The sequence below is a fragment of the Zootoca vivipara genome, chromosome 3, assembly GCF_965207765.1.
Source record: "Zootoca vivipara chromosome 3, rZooViv2.hap1.1, whole genome shotgun sequence".
Taxonomy (NCBI): domain Eukaryota; kingdom Metazoa; phylum Chordata; class Lepidosauria; order Squamata; family Lacertidae; genus Zootoca; species Zootoca vivipara.
Genome location: NC_142586.1, coordinates 93038628 through 93053507, shown reverse-complemented (window position 1 = coordinate 93053507; position 14880 = coordinate 93038628). Strand labels below are relative to the sequence as shown.

The 14880-nt window shown below is 40.9% G+C and overlaps 1 protein-coding gene across 1 annotated transcript in view; it reads right to left on the bottom strand.

Annotated features, from left to right (window-relative positions):
- Window positions 1–14880, bottom strand: part of USH2A (usherin) — a 455954-nt gene that overhangs the window by 296483 nt on the left and 144591 nt on the right. The window contains exons 23-26 of the mRNA XM_088666687.1: window positions 11677–11803; window positions 8689–8790; window positions 8255–8443; window positions 3547–3677 (exon numbers count right to left, since the gene is read on the bottom strand). Coding sequence (XP_088522813.1) covers window positions 3547–3677; window positions 8255–8443; window positions 8689–8790; window positions 11677–11803 — 549 coding nt within the window. The remainder of the gene's footprint in view (window positions 1–3546; window positions 3678–8254; window positions 8444–8688; window positions 8791–11676; window positions 11804–14880) is intronic.

The window sequence follows — 14880 nt, the reverse complement described above, 5'->3', positions numbered from 1 at the left end:
ATGCTGGTCCAAAAATAATATTGCATATTTTTGGAAATGTCTGAAGAAATTGGTTTTTAAAAAAAAATATAATGGGGTATATTTGAGGGTATATTTATGAGTCGGTTTATCTAATATAAGCATGCATCACCAAAATGTTCATTTTCTAGTTAAATTGCCTGCATGATTTCAATAGTCAACACTGCCTCTTGTTTGGGATGCAGTGGTAAGTATATTTTGAGATTCTAAATTGTCCAGCTCAGGGGGGAAATGACATTTAAATAAGGTTCTTTGTGAAAGAAAAGGATTAATAAGGCCACAGGAAAAACAGACATTTCAGCATCCATGCCAAAATCTTATTATGTGAAATAAAGAGGGCAACTTATGATGTGCATTATCTTTTCTTAAAGATACACTTGTTTAATAAATATCATCATCTTGTATCATGTATCAATATTACCAGATAGGCAGATAGAATATATATTTAGTTTTTTTTTTTTAAAAAAAAAAAACCCAGCTGATCAAACATGTGTTTCCAGTTGCCAGCTCAGTCCTGTCCCTGGTTTCCACCCCCTCCTTGTCCTTTCATCTTCTGAATTCAAAGACAGGAGCTACACAAAAGCAGTCATTGAGCTGTCACACACTCCTTTCCAATGAGACTTTAGTGCTAGTTCTCATGAAAGACCATATAATCCCATCTGTTATGATCCGTTAAGGGAAGAAACTGGCTGCACATAATAAAATAATATAATAATTCACAACAAATGGCACTGTGAGGCGACCTCCTGAAGAGAAAATGTACTGTGTCCTGTTATCCCGCATATCTCGCCAGTCACAGCCATCGGCATCTACACTGCAAAGGGTCTGTGAGTTAGAAAGTTTAAAAAGAAGGCACTCTGCAAAAGAAGGGTGTCCTTGGGGTGCATTTTACAAAGGAAACTTGTTTCTGAAAGGTTGCCCTATCGCCCACTGTAGGCCAAATACTTTAAGTGCTACACATTGCAAGTATTCTGACAGTAGCTACTACGTAATCATTTGTAAGGAGTGGATTACTGGCCAGCTGTTCAGAATGGCCAGTTGATGGTTCATCAGGGGATTTGGTGAGGGAGAGAACTTGAAGAAGCATCTCCACCCCCCCCCCCCCATTGTTCAGCCAAGACATTAAGATCCAGCTCCGAGGGAATTAAGGCACTTCCCTTATTGCGAGAAGTGAGGTTACAGGAAACCAGGCAGAGGGCCTCATCAGTAGTGGTGCCCATCCTGTGGAATGCCCTCCTATCAGATGTCAAGGAAATAAAGAACTATCTGACTTTTAGAAGACATATAAAGGGAGCCCAGAATATGGAAGTTTTTAATGTTTGAAGTTTTACTGTGTCTGAAGACTTAACTTGTTGGAAGCTGCCCAGAGAGGCTGGGGCAACCCAGTCAGATGTGCAGGTTATAGATACTGTTGTTGTTGTTGTTGTTGTTGTTGTTGTTGTTGCTGTTGCTGTTTCATAAGAATTTGGAAAAAATAATGTAGCCTATCTCATTCCTACCTGCAACTAAGTGGAGGGAACAGGTGTAAGATGCACATGGGTGTGTGAAAAAAATAAAAGTCCCATTTTGGAAGAAAAGGATGCCAAGAATGGTTAAAAACACATTGAGAGTGTGGGGGACCTCCCTCCCCTGGGATCTTGTGTGGGATAGTATGGCTTGTTAATGTGACTTTGCCTACATACATGTTTTGTTTTGTGTATTTAAAGTCAAATCAAACATATGGAACACTGCCCCTGAAACTTTTCCCAGTTCAGGAAAATGTAGGTTATTTGTATGTAATATTATATAAAATGTAAATTTTACATAATATTACATACAAATGTAATATTATTTGTCAGCTCAAATATGCATGGATACTTTCTGCCTCCACTACTACATTAATGCAGTAGTGATAAGGAGTTAATTGTAAAGGTGTAGCTCAGCAACACAGAAATGGAAGGTGCTCACCAATGCCAGGGGAAAAAATACAAAGAAAAAACATTTAGCTGTCCATGGCTTTAGCTATTTAACTATCTATGGCCAGTAGCAATGATGACCTGAAATGTATGCAAATAGGGAAATATAAATTAATTCCTTGCAGTAAAAAAAAAAGGGGGGGCTTTTTTCTATAAGCTACGTTGCTATTTTATTTTACAGTCAAGTAACTGGTTTAAGTATCTTAATGTCTTTGCAAGAGAGTTGGGGAGTTACTAAAAGACAGGTGAACTATATGATGGAGTGGCTTTGATTCGTGGAAAAACCAGGTTAATATCCCTGCTGAATAACACTGAAATAAATTTGGAAAGCCAATACCGCTGACTGAAATTTGCTTGCAAATGTTTCATTTTGCATTCAGGTGTTGTTGGGTTTTTCAAATTATTTGATTCTTTTCAACAATCCCCGAAGGGAGCCGTAGTTAGTCATAAATTCTGGAAAAGTGGACTTTGGGGCAGAATGAACTCACAGAAAACAATAAACCTTTGGAGTGAGAGGGATCTGTTCATCATTACTTGGGATATCTATATGGGGTTGTGTTCAACATAGCACTACGGAGAACTTTCTGTCATCACAAGGCTTACTCTTTGTGCAATGGAATGTTCCTCCCCTCTTCTTTTCCTCCGCACCACCTAAATCTCTTCTGGGGGTTCCCTCAAACATCCAGAACAGATCTGGGGAGGAAGAAATCCTGTTGCTCTAGCACTAATGCACTAGCCTAAGAATATAGCTGACTATCACCCATGGTGTTCAGGTAATGTGCATGCACTAAAACTGATGGATACTATCAGCACTTACCTACTTTGTGGTGCACCTGTTAGGGAAAAAGAGGGGAAAGGGTGTCCCAGACAAAAGCCAGGTGGTATCCCACCTATGGAGTGATAAGCCATTTATACTAGCAGTTCTTTGAGTGCAGCAAAAAGCACCACATGTCCTTTGCAGGGCCAATGTGCTTAGGACTTGTACTGCAACCCTCTGGGCAGGGACCATGTTACTTCTGAGTTCTTTATAACACTAAGCATGATATTAGTGGTCAAGAAATGTTAAATACTAATGGATGGCCTATTAATGGATGGCCTTTTCAAACAACTTCAACTTCCAATAATCTGTGATCCCATGATTGTATAAAGGTAGAGAAACCAGATGGCCTGGCAATGAAATACATTAGTGAAATGGCACAAGACAAAAATCAATAAGATACTATTCTTTCTAGCTATAAAACTATACAGGAAAGTAGATTAGGTCACAGAGGTTATGGGAATATCACTATACCTAAGAAACAAAATTGAGGACCTAATGAACAGTCTTTATGGATGCACACTCCTATTCATATAACTACTGCCATGATTAGTCCACTGTCCTCCAGATTAGGACAAAGGTAATGAGTTACTTCAGTTGACAGATGGGAAGAATGAAATCAAGTAGCAATTGATATATTCTCTCATGTAAATTTCTTCATATCATGCAGTTTATCCTGCCACACAAAGGAAATCCAGCATCTATACATAAAAATTCTTAAATAACCTATTTGAAAACAAAAATATAAACACCTACTGCAATGTAATCTGGCCCTTCTTTGTTGTAAATGAACAGAAGTAATCCATTCAGCTGATCCGTTTTAAAAATAAAGGAGATCTCCATGTCCGGACCAGCATGTAAAACATTTGAATGAAGTTCTAGGAAACCTTCAGAAAGGGAAGAAAAGAAATGAAAACCATGCAAAGAATGTTATACTGCAGTCTCTATAATTATATAAGTGAGAATGAAATTCCGTCAGACTCAGTTCAAGGAATTGTATATAATATCAGCCCAATAAATAGAGGGCTTGTTTTTGAGATGAATGAAATGAATACTGAAGTCATAACTTAGCAGTGAGTTAGCCACACTCATGTAGGCTTCCCCCTTCATTTCAACTGCATTACAGTATGCATTTGGAACTACATACTGAAATGAGGGAGAAATTTCAGACAGGCAGATTTGCCTTTGTACAACACTGTGTGTGTGTGCATCAAAGCCACTGTATCTTAAACAGGTCATTGGCCTGTGATGACTTTCTCATTAAACTCAATTTCACTAACAATAACATTAAAATAACTAGAAAATGCAAGCAGCAATGCGTTGGAGAACAAAGCCCTGTGTAGGATATTAAATGTCATATGCCAGAGATGGCCAAGGGCCATCTTGTCTGGTGAAATGCAATGCCCTTGCATGGGTCTGGTTTTGTGATAAAGATGAATATAACCCAGTAGTATGGACTCCATGATGTCTGATGGGTGAGTGAGACTGATCACATGGTCCCACACCAGCATCTCTAGTGTGGGGCCATATCCCATCAGTCCCATCCACCCTTCATATACTATGACAGGTCTGGGGAAAGTGCAATTACAGTAGCTTCCATGTCTTTGTGCATAACATATTCAGTAGACTTGAGAGTAATTAAGAAGTAAAATGAGGCTCTTTCAGTTTTGATTCTGATGTTATGGGACCTGCTGTTAGAAGCTTAGTCCTATTGGATTTTCAGAAGATCTGCAAGCCATTGCTCTTTAGGAAACCATTTTAAGGGATAAAGCTGGCTAGGTTTTCTCCGAATTTTGCTATATTGTGCTGCTTCTATTTGATCGTGTGTGTATATATATATATATATATATATATATATATATATATATCCCTTCATGGATCAATGCCTTGTCGTGGTGAAGGGGCTTGAATAACTCAGAGAAGCTATGAGCTATGCCATGCAGGGCCACCCAAGATGGACAGGTCATACTGGAGAGTTTTGACTAAACGTGATCCACCTGGAGAAGGAACTGGCAAGCCACTCCAGTATCCCTGCCAAGAAAACTCAATGGACAAAGACAACAGGCATATAAAAGTTATGACGCTGGAAGATGAGCCCCTCAGGTCGGAAGGCGTCCAACATGCTACTGAGGAAGAGCGGAGGACAAGTACAAGTAGATTCAGAGCTGATGAAGCGGCTGGGCCAAAGCCGAAAGGACGCTCAGTTGCGGATATGCCTGGAAGCGAAAGGAAAGTCCGATGCTGTAAAGAAAAATATTGCATAGGAACCTGGAATGTAAGAACCATGGATGGAGGTAAGCTGGATGTGGTCAAAAATGAGATGACAAGAATAAATATTGACATCCTGGGCATCAGTGAACTAAAATGGAAGGGAATGGGCGAATTCAGTTCGGATGACTATCATATCTACTACTGTGGGCAAGAATCCCGTAGAAGAAATGGAGTGGCCCTCATAGTCAACAAAAGAGTGGCAAAAGCTGTAATGGGATGCAATCTCAAAAATGACAGAATGATCTCGATACGAATCCAAGGCAGACCTTTTAACATCACAGTAATCCAAGTTTATGCACCAACTACCGGTGCTGAAGAAAGTGAAATTGACCAATTCTATGAAGACCTACAACACCTTCTAGAAATGACACCAAAGAAGGATGTTCTTCTCATTACAGGGGATTGGAATGCTAAAGTAGGGAATCAAGAGATAAAAGGAACAACTGGTAAGTTTGGCCTTGGAGTTCAAAATGAAGCAGGGCAAAGGCTAATAGAGTTCTGTCAAGAGAACAAGCTGGTCATCACAAACACTCTCTTCCAACAACACAAGAGACGACTCTACACATGGATATCACCAAATGGGCAGCATCGAAATCAGATTGATTATATTCTCTGCAGCCAAAGATGGAGAAGCTCTATACAGTCAGCAAAAACAAGACCTGGAGCTGACTGTAACTCAGATCATCAGCTTCTTATAGCAAAATTCCAGCTTAAACTGAAGAAAGTAGGAAAAACCACTGGGCCAGTAAGATACAATCTAAATCAAATCCCTTATGAATACACAGTGGAAGTGAGGAACAGGTTTAAGGATTTAGATTTGGTGGAAAGAGTGCCTGAAGAACTATGGATGGAGGCTCGTAACATTATACAGGAGGCAGCAACGAAAACCATCCCAAGGAAAAGGAAATGCAAGAAAGCAAAATGGCTGTCCAACGAGGCCTTACAAATAGCGGAGGAGAGGAGGCAAGAAAAATGCAAGGGAGATAGGGAAAGATACAGGAAACTGAATGCAGATTTCCAAAAAACAGCAAGGAGAGACAAGAGGGTCTTATTAAATGAGCAATGCAAAGAAATAGAGGAAAACAATAGAATGGGGAAAACCAGAGATCTGTTCAAGAAAATTGGAGATATGAAAGGAACATTTCGTACAAAGATTACCATAATCAAGGACAAAAGTGGTAAGGACCTAACAGAAGCAGAAGACATCAATAAGAGGTGGCAAGAATACACAGAGGAATTATACCAGAAAGATATGGAGGTCTCGTACACCTCAGGTAGTGTGGCTGCTGACCTTGAGCCAGACATCTTGGAGAGTGAAGTCAAATGGGCCTTAGAAAGCATTGCTAATAACAAGGCCAGTGGAAGTGATGATATCCCAGCTGAACTATTTAAAATTTTAAAAGATGATGCTGTTAAGGTGCTACACCCAATATGCCAGCAAGTTTGGAAAACTCAGCAATGGCCAGAGGATTGGAGAAGATCAGTCTACATCCCAATTCCAAAGAAGGGCAGTGCCAAATAATGCTCCAACTACCGCACAATTGCGCTCATTTCACACGCTAGCAAGGTTATGCTTAAAATTCTACAAGGCAGGCTTAGGCAGTATGTGGACCGAGAACTCCCAGAAGTGCAAGCTGGATTTCGAAGGGGCAGAGGAACCAGAGACCAAATAGCAAACATGCGCTGGATCATGGAGAAAGCTAGAGAGTTCCAGAAAAACGTCTACTTCTGCTTCATTGACTATGCAAAAGCCTTTGACTGTGTCGACCACAGCAAACTATTGCAATTTCTTAAAGAAATGGGAGTGCCTGATCACCTCATCTGTCTCCTGAGAAATCTCTATGTGGGACAAGAAGCTACAGTTAGAACTGGATATGGAACAACTGATTGGTTCAAAATTTGGAAAGGAGTACGACAAGGTTGTATATTGTCTCCCTGCTTATTTAACTTATATGCAGAATTCATCATGCGAAAGGCTGGACTAGATGAATCCCAAGCCGGAATTAAGATTGCCGGAAGAAATATCAACAACCTCAGATATGCAGATGACACAACCTTGATGGCAGAAAGCGAGGAGGAATTAAAGAACCTTTTAATGAGGGTGAAAGAGCAGAGCGCAAAATATGGTCTGAAGCTCAACATCAAAAAAACCAAGATCATGGCCATTGGTCCCATCACCTCCTGGCAAATAGAAGGGGAAGAAATGGAGGCAGTGAGAGATTTTACTTTCTTGGGCTCCTTGATCACTGCAGATGGTGACAGCAGTCACGAAATTAAAAGACGTCTGCTTCTTGGGAGAAAAGCAATGACAAACCTAGACAGCATCTTAAAAAGCAGAGACATCACCTTGCAGACAAAGGTCTGTATAGTTAAAGCTATGGTTTTCCCAGTAGTGATGTATGGAAGTGAGAGCTGGACCATAAAGAAGGCTGATCGCCGAAGAATTGATGCTTTTGAATTATGGTGCTGGAGGAGACTCTTGAGAGTCCCATGGACTGCAAGAAGATCAAACCTATCCATTCTTAAGGAAATCAGCCCTGAGTGCTCCCTGGAAGGACTGATCGTGAAGCTGAGGCTCCAATACTTTGGCCACCTCATGAGAAGAATCCTTGGAAAAGACCCTGATGTTGGGAAAGATTGAGGGCACTAGGAGAAGGGGACGACAGAGGACAAGATGGTTGGACAGTGTTCTCGAAGCTACGAACATGAGTTTGACCAAACTGCGGGAGGCAGTGGAAGACAGGAGTGCCTGGCGTGCTATGGTCCATGGGGTCACGAAGAGTCGGACACGACTAAACGACTAAACAACAACAACAATATATATATAATCCCTTCCAGTAGCACCTTAGAGACCAACTAAGTTTGTTATTGGTATGATCTTTCATGTGCATGCACCCTTCTTCAGATACACTGTATATCTGAAGAAGTGTGGATGCACACAAAAGCTCATATCAATAACAAACTTAGTTGGTCTCTAAGGTGCTACTGGAAGGAATTTTTTTATTTTGTTTTGACTACAGCAGACCAACACGGCTACCTACCTGTTACTAAAAATATAGATGTATTTTAAATTCGAAAAACACCAAATTCTAAATAAGATCAAATAAAATATTTTGTATTTTTTCACTTCACAAAATTCAGAACAATAAAAAGCACAGGTAGTATTTCAAACCATTTTAATATGGGGTTATACCTCTCCCAAGAAAATGTGCTCCATTTGCAAGCATGCCTGGACACCCTTCCCAGCTGCGATAAACATTTCTTTGCTCCACTGCTTCCTTCCATTCTAAAGGCTCCCAAACTTCATGAGGATGATGTATCTTTTTCAAGGACACCTCTCGGAGACACCCCACAAATCCTCTTGTAACTATTTTAGAGGCGCCTGACAAAAAAACATGTTAAAAAACTGAAATGCACAGAATATAATGAATTTGTTGGAAATAAGAAATAAAAACAATTAATGCATAACATCAAGAGTAGTCCAATCAGTTCTCCAACTCATCTCACTTGGAATGGCTCTGGGACTTCATACTTGGTACCGCAGTAGCACAAGGACTTCGAATGAATACTCAAGGGTAGGCTGGGAAGTAAAAGTATTGCCATGCAAACTATGCAACACCTTCTTACCTGTATCTTTTCTTAGGATTGTAAAACCCTGTGGAAGTCCTCCAACAAAAACTCCTGTGTTTTCTCCAATAATGGTACTACCACTGACAGCTGATGAGGAACCTAAAACCAGCCAAAGAAAATTTATTCTAGCAAGAACTAGACGGTGTCAGGTCAAAATTCACCACCATGGAAAAAGTAGAGAACAATGTTTATTTATTTAAGGTATTTATTGGCCACATTTCAAGACAAAGTCCTAACAACGTGGTGTGCTGAGATTAGATGAATGACACAAAGATGCATTTGAAGCATCAAAAACCATAAAAACCAGCACTGCAAGAAACTTTTGAGTCTCAAGAATCAGCAGCACTGTTGAAGAAAGGCAGATTTAAATAGATGAGATGTCAAAGCACATTTGAAGGCCTGCACTTTAGAAACCATATATACATAATTCAGATCCACAACAGTGGTGACAAAACTGAAAAGACCCTATCTCTTGTGCCTGACAATGTAATTTATCTCATTTATAGATGTACAACCATAATAGCTAACAGGGTGAAATTACGTATGCAACTTGGTATCAGAAAATGGTGTGTCAGAATAGGGAGGATCTACATGTTTCACTGGGACAAGAAGCTACAGTTAGAACTGGATATGGAACAACTGATTGGTTCAAAATTGGGAAAGGAGTACGACAAGGTTGTATATTGTCTCCCTGCTTATTTAACTTATATGCAGAATTCATCATGCGAAAGGCTGGACTAGATGAATCCCAAGCCGGAATTAAGATTGCCGGAAGAAATATCAACAACCTCAGATATGCAGATGACACAACCTTGATGGCAGAAAGCGAGGAGGAATTAAAGAACCTTTTAATGAGGGTGAAAGAGGAGAGCGCAAAATATGGTCTGAAGCTCAACATCAAAAAAACCAAGATCATGGCCACTGGTCCCATCACCTCCTGGCAAATAGAAGGGGAAGAAATGGAGGCAGTGAGAGATTTTACTTTCTTGGGCTCCTTGATCACTGCAGATGGTGACAGCAGTCACGAAATTAAAAGACGCCTGCTTCTTGGGAGAAAAGCAATGACAAACCTAGACAGCATCTTAAAAAGCAGAGACATCACTTTGCCGACAAAGGTCCGTATAGTTAAAGCTATGGTTTTCCCAGTAGTGATGTATGGAAGTGAGAGCTGGACCATAAAGAAGGCTGATCGTCGAAGAATTGATGCTTTTGAATTATGGTGCTGGAGGAGACTCTTGAGAGTCCCATGGACTGCTAGAAGATCAAACCTATCTATTCTTAAGGAAATCAGCCCTGAGTGCTCCCTGGAAGGACAGATCGTGAAGCTGAGGCTCCAATACTTTGGCCACCTCATGAGAAGAGAAGAATCCTTGGAAAAGACCCTGATGTTGGGAAAGATTGAGGGCACTAGGAGAAGGGGACGACAGAGGACGAGATGGTTGGACAGTGTTCTCGAAGCTACGAACATGAGTTTGACCAAACTGCGGGAGGCAGTGCAAGACAGGAGTGCCTGGCGTGCTATGGTCCATGGGGTCACGAAGAGTCGGACACGACTAAACGACTAAACAACAACAACACATGTTTCACTACCGTAGCAAGCCCCCTTGTATCAATGCCATGACCAAAGGGAACCAGGAGTAGGTGGGGGATCCAGGGCAGGAAGAATGAATCAGAGCTACACTACATCCTATAATTCTGCCATTTGTATCCTAACATCATCATGGGGTGAGGGAAAGGGCATAGAAAGGAAAAGCACAATTTTTATTCATATCAGTCAAAGCCCAACATGCCTTAAGATCAGGATATGCCTGTCTCCACACTACCCTGCCCATACAATAATATCAGCATCTGGATGCAGTCCTCCATATGCCCCTGGCTTCCAAAGCAAGGAAGGAGCTGGGTGGGAAAAGGGCTATGGAAATCTCTCACTGGCACCTACTGTATTTTCTTTTTGGTAACAGAAGCAATCCTTTTTTATATGTTTCCTGGTTAAACTGTAATTATTGTAACACCTGTATCTTTCACTGCTCGTAAAGAGGAGACTGCAGGCACTTTGCTCCTCCCTGGTCCTTTTAGCTCAACGCAGGGCAGCAGCTAAGCCAAAATTTGGCTAAACATGTCATCTGAACATGAGATTGTGGTGAAACTCCTTCCTCCTTAACTAGGATCTGAAGCCAAGGTTTGATCTTGGTTACAGGATGTGGTTAAGGAGGAGAGAGCTGGACCATGATCCCAGCTTCAGATGAGATATTAAGCTAAACTTTGGCTTAGCTGTCATGCCACTCTGAGCTACAAGGAGAAGGAAGGAGCAAAACACATCCAAACAGATTATCAGGACTATCATTTCCCTGATGAGCGGTACCTGAGTAACATGGTCAGAGAAGCTTAGACACCTGAGCTCTAGAACACTGGGTTTAATTTATTTTATTAAGCCCAATGAATCAATGGCTATCTTCTGGGGTCACCAGGATAGTGACAGTCAAAGGGCATGCATATCCCTGCAACATTCCCTGTGGCCTTTGTGGTTCCCTCCCACATCCCTCTATTAGCTGAAATTAGGCATGGAAAAAAAAACATTTTATTATAACCAGTAGAACAGGCTCTGGTGTGATCTCGCTTATGGTGTGTGTTGGAGGGGTGCCCACAAGTTTCTCTAGTTTGCAAGTTTGGCCACAAAGCTGAAACATTTGGCCGTCCCTCAGTTAGAGTGAATTACCAACACAAAAGTACCAATTTGTTCATTTGGAAAGGGCTCAGAGAGGCCCAGAGGTCTAAACTGAAAATTACCAAGTTAAAGATAAACCTGTGTGTATTTTCAGAAGCATCATCTTGTATTTTATTACTGCATCCTTCCAATGATAAAGTGCCCAGATTTTAAACAAAGATAAGTGAAAATGAAAGAAAAATCTGAAGAAACCTTTAGAAAAAATATTGTGACAATCACTTGAGAAAATTAATAATAATGCTATGAGTTCAGAGAATTACCTGTGAACTGCCCATCCACAGTGATTGTTCCCAAAGCCTGATTCCTTTCAGCAATTATATGGTGCCAACTGTTATCATTATATTGTCTTCCACCATCATTATCAGGCGTTAGTGCAACAGCAGATCCCTTTTAAAATATATTTAAACAATTAATAAAAACGTACTGAGATAGGTCTCTGAGTCATTATTATATCAACCTTGAGATACAGAGGCAACTTTGTTTCAAAGTGAAATTAAAATATCCTACAGTACATAAAAGGTCCCCCCCATGCTGAAATGGTAGAACCATTCACAATCAAACCTTTCAACTTTGCACACAATTCAGCAGTAAATTATCACTACACACAACCTCATTACATTTTCATCCAATAATGCCAGTGCAATGCAAGGGTCAGTTCTCACTGAGCTGACTGAAAATGGTTTCAAACAAAAATTAGCCAGCAGTAACCAGGGTAGAAAGCAAGTCCTATAAGTAAATCATAGTGGCCATCCTCCCACAGTCTGGCTATTACTGGGTTTATCCTTGTACTAGGAATCCCAGTACCTCATCTGTCTCCTGAGAAATCTCTATGTGGGACAAGAAGCTACAGTTAGAACTGGATATGGAACAACTGAGTGGTTCAAAATTGGGAAAGGAGTACGACAAGGTTGTATATTGTCTCCCTGCTTATTTAACTTATATGCAGAATTCATCATGCGAAAGGCTGGACTAGATGAATCCCAAGCCGGAATTAAGATTGCCGGAAGAAATATCAACAACCTCAGATATGCAGATGACACAACCTTGATGGCAGAAAGCGAGGAGGAATTAAAGAACCTTTTAATGAGGGTGAAAGAGGAGAGCGCAAAATATGGTCTGAAGCTCAACATCAAAAAAACCAAGATCATGGCCACTGGTCCCATCACCTCCTGGCAAATAGAAGGGGAAGAAATGGAGGCAGTGAGAGATTTCACCTTCTTGGGCTCCTTGGTCACTGCAGATGGTGACAGCAGTCATGAAATTAAAAGACGCCTGCTTCTTGGGAGAAAAGCAATGACAAACCTAGACAGCATCTTAAAAAGCAGAGACATCACCTTGCCGACAAAGGTCCGTATAGTTAAAGCTATGGTTTTCCCAGTAGTGATGTATGGAAGTGAGAGCTGGACCATAAAGAAGGCTGATCGCCAAAGAATTGATGCTTTTGAATTGTGGTGCTGGAGGAGACTCTTGAGAGTCCCATGGACTGCTAGAAGATCAAACCTATCCATTCTTAAGGAAATCAGCCCTGAGTGCTCCCTGGAAGGACAGATCGTGAAGCTGAGGCTCCAATACTTTGGCCACCTCATGAGAAGAGAAGAATCCTTGGAAAAGACCCTGATGTTGGGAAAGATTGAGGGCACTAGGAGAAGGGGACGTCAGAGGACAAGATGGTTGGACAGTGTTCTCGAGGCTACGAACATGAGTTTGACCAAACTGCGGGAGGCAGTGCAAGACAGGAGTGCCTGGCGTGCTGTGGTCCATGGGGTCACGAAGAGTCAGACACGACTAAACGACCAAACAACAGGAATCCCAGTAGTGAGGACGAGTGTCAGGGCTCAGACATATGCAGCTGTCTTCTAGGGCTACAGATTGCTACCAGCCATGGTGGGCTATGTTCCACCTCTACTACTAGAGGCAATATGCCTCTTAGTGCCAATTGCTGGCAAACACAAGTGGGGAGAGTGTTATTGTACTCATGTCCTGCTTCCAAGGCTTCCTGTGGATATTAGGCAACAAATGGATAGCTCAGTTGGTTAGAGCATGCTGCTGATAATGCCACGGTTGCAAGTTTGATCTCCATAAGGGACAGCTGCATATTCCTGCATTGCAAGGGGGTTGGACTAGAATGATCCTCATGGTCCCTTCCAACTCTATGAGTATGATATCTGGTTGGCCACCATGAGAACCAGATGCTGAACTAGATGGGCCTTTGCTCTGAACTGGCAGGGCTATTTTTACTTATTTGAAACATTCACATGCCACTTAATTATTACCCTTTTATAGACCTTCCTGTCCAGGACTAGACAATGGAAGAAATACACCAACTGGGTCGCTGCTGCAGAAATACTCACCACATGGGGCAACTGCACATTAATCCAAAGACTCCCAAGTTCAGATAGAAACCTAGATACCATCACTCATGTGTTTTTAGTTCCCTTTGAAATATAACGCAAACCACACACTTACATACAAAAACAGAACAGAATCATCAGGATGTACCAAATATCTTGTCTAATATACTCAGGGAGGAATTTAACATTGTACCTCTTCTGATCATTCCACCAGCAGAAGCATGTTAGCTTCCTAGATGGAACTATCCTCCATTTCTCCACCTCGTGCTGTTCTCCTGGCCCCTCCTTGAGCCAGTTTTGTGTGTGTGTGCGCGCACACAAGCACGCACGCAAGCACACACACACACACGGTAGGAGGGCAGAAATCCTATTTGCACAAGCAGAAGTCTCTGTACAGGGCTCCTGTTGATTGGACTCATTAAATGAACCCCACCCTAAAACTAGAACATTTGTGTGCCTGTGTTTCTTGACATATCTATTGCATTTTATAAATATTATTAGTCACTTTGAGGACCCTAGTAAAAAAGTGGGATATAAATCTACTATATATATATATATATATATATATATATATATATATATATATATATATACATACATACATACACATATACACACACACACACACACACACACACACACTCACACACACACACACAAACCCAGTGTTTATATAATGGAACATGTTTTTAAAAATCCTTCACACACCACAAGAGAGATAGCAATTCAAAAGTATATTTTGTAATATTAAATACAGTATTTTACTTTATGGGTTATTACTCAGAAGCCTTAGATGATGTGAAATGTTACATAGCAATCTAACAGGAGTGAGTCCCCAGGACTATATATACCAGGGCTCCAGAATCTATTCTGGATTCCTATTGGCTTCAGGGAACAGTTAAAGAGTTGTTGGGGTTTGACCTTTTTAAAGCTCTAAATGGCATGTGTTTAATTTACTTATGATAACTCCCTTCTCTACATTCTATAGCCAGATATATTCACCCTATTCCAAAACTGTTATCCTTTATGCACCAGATTAAAAGTGCTCTCATTTCTCAAATCTTTGACAACAAATTATTTACACCTTCCATTTTCAGTTTTAATCGCCGTCTA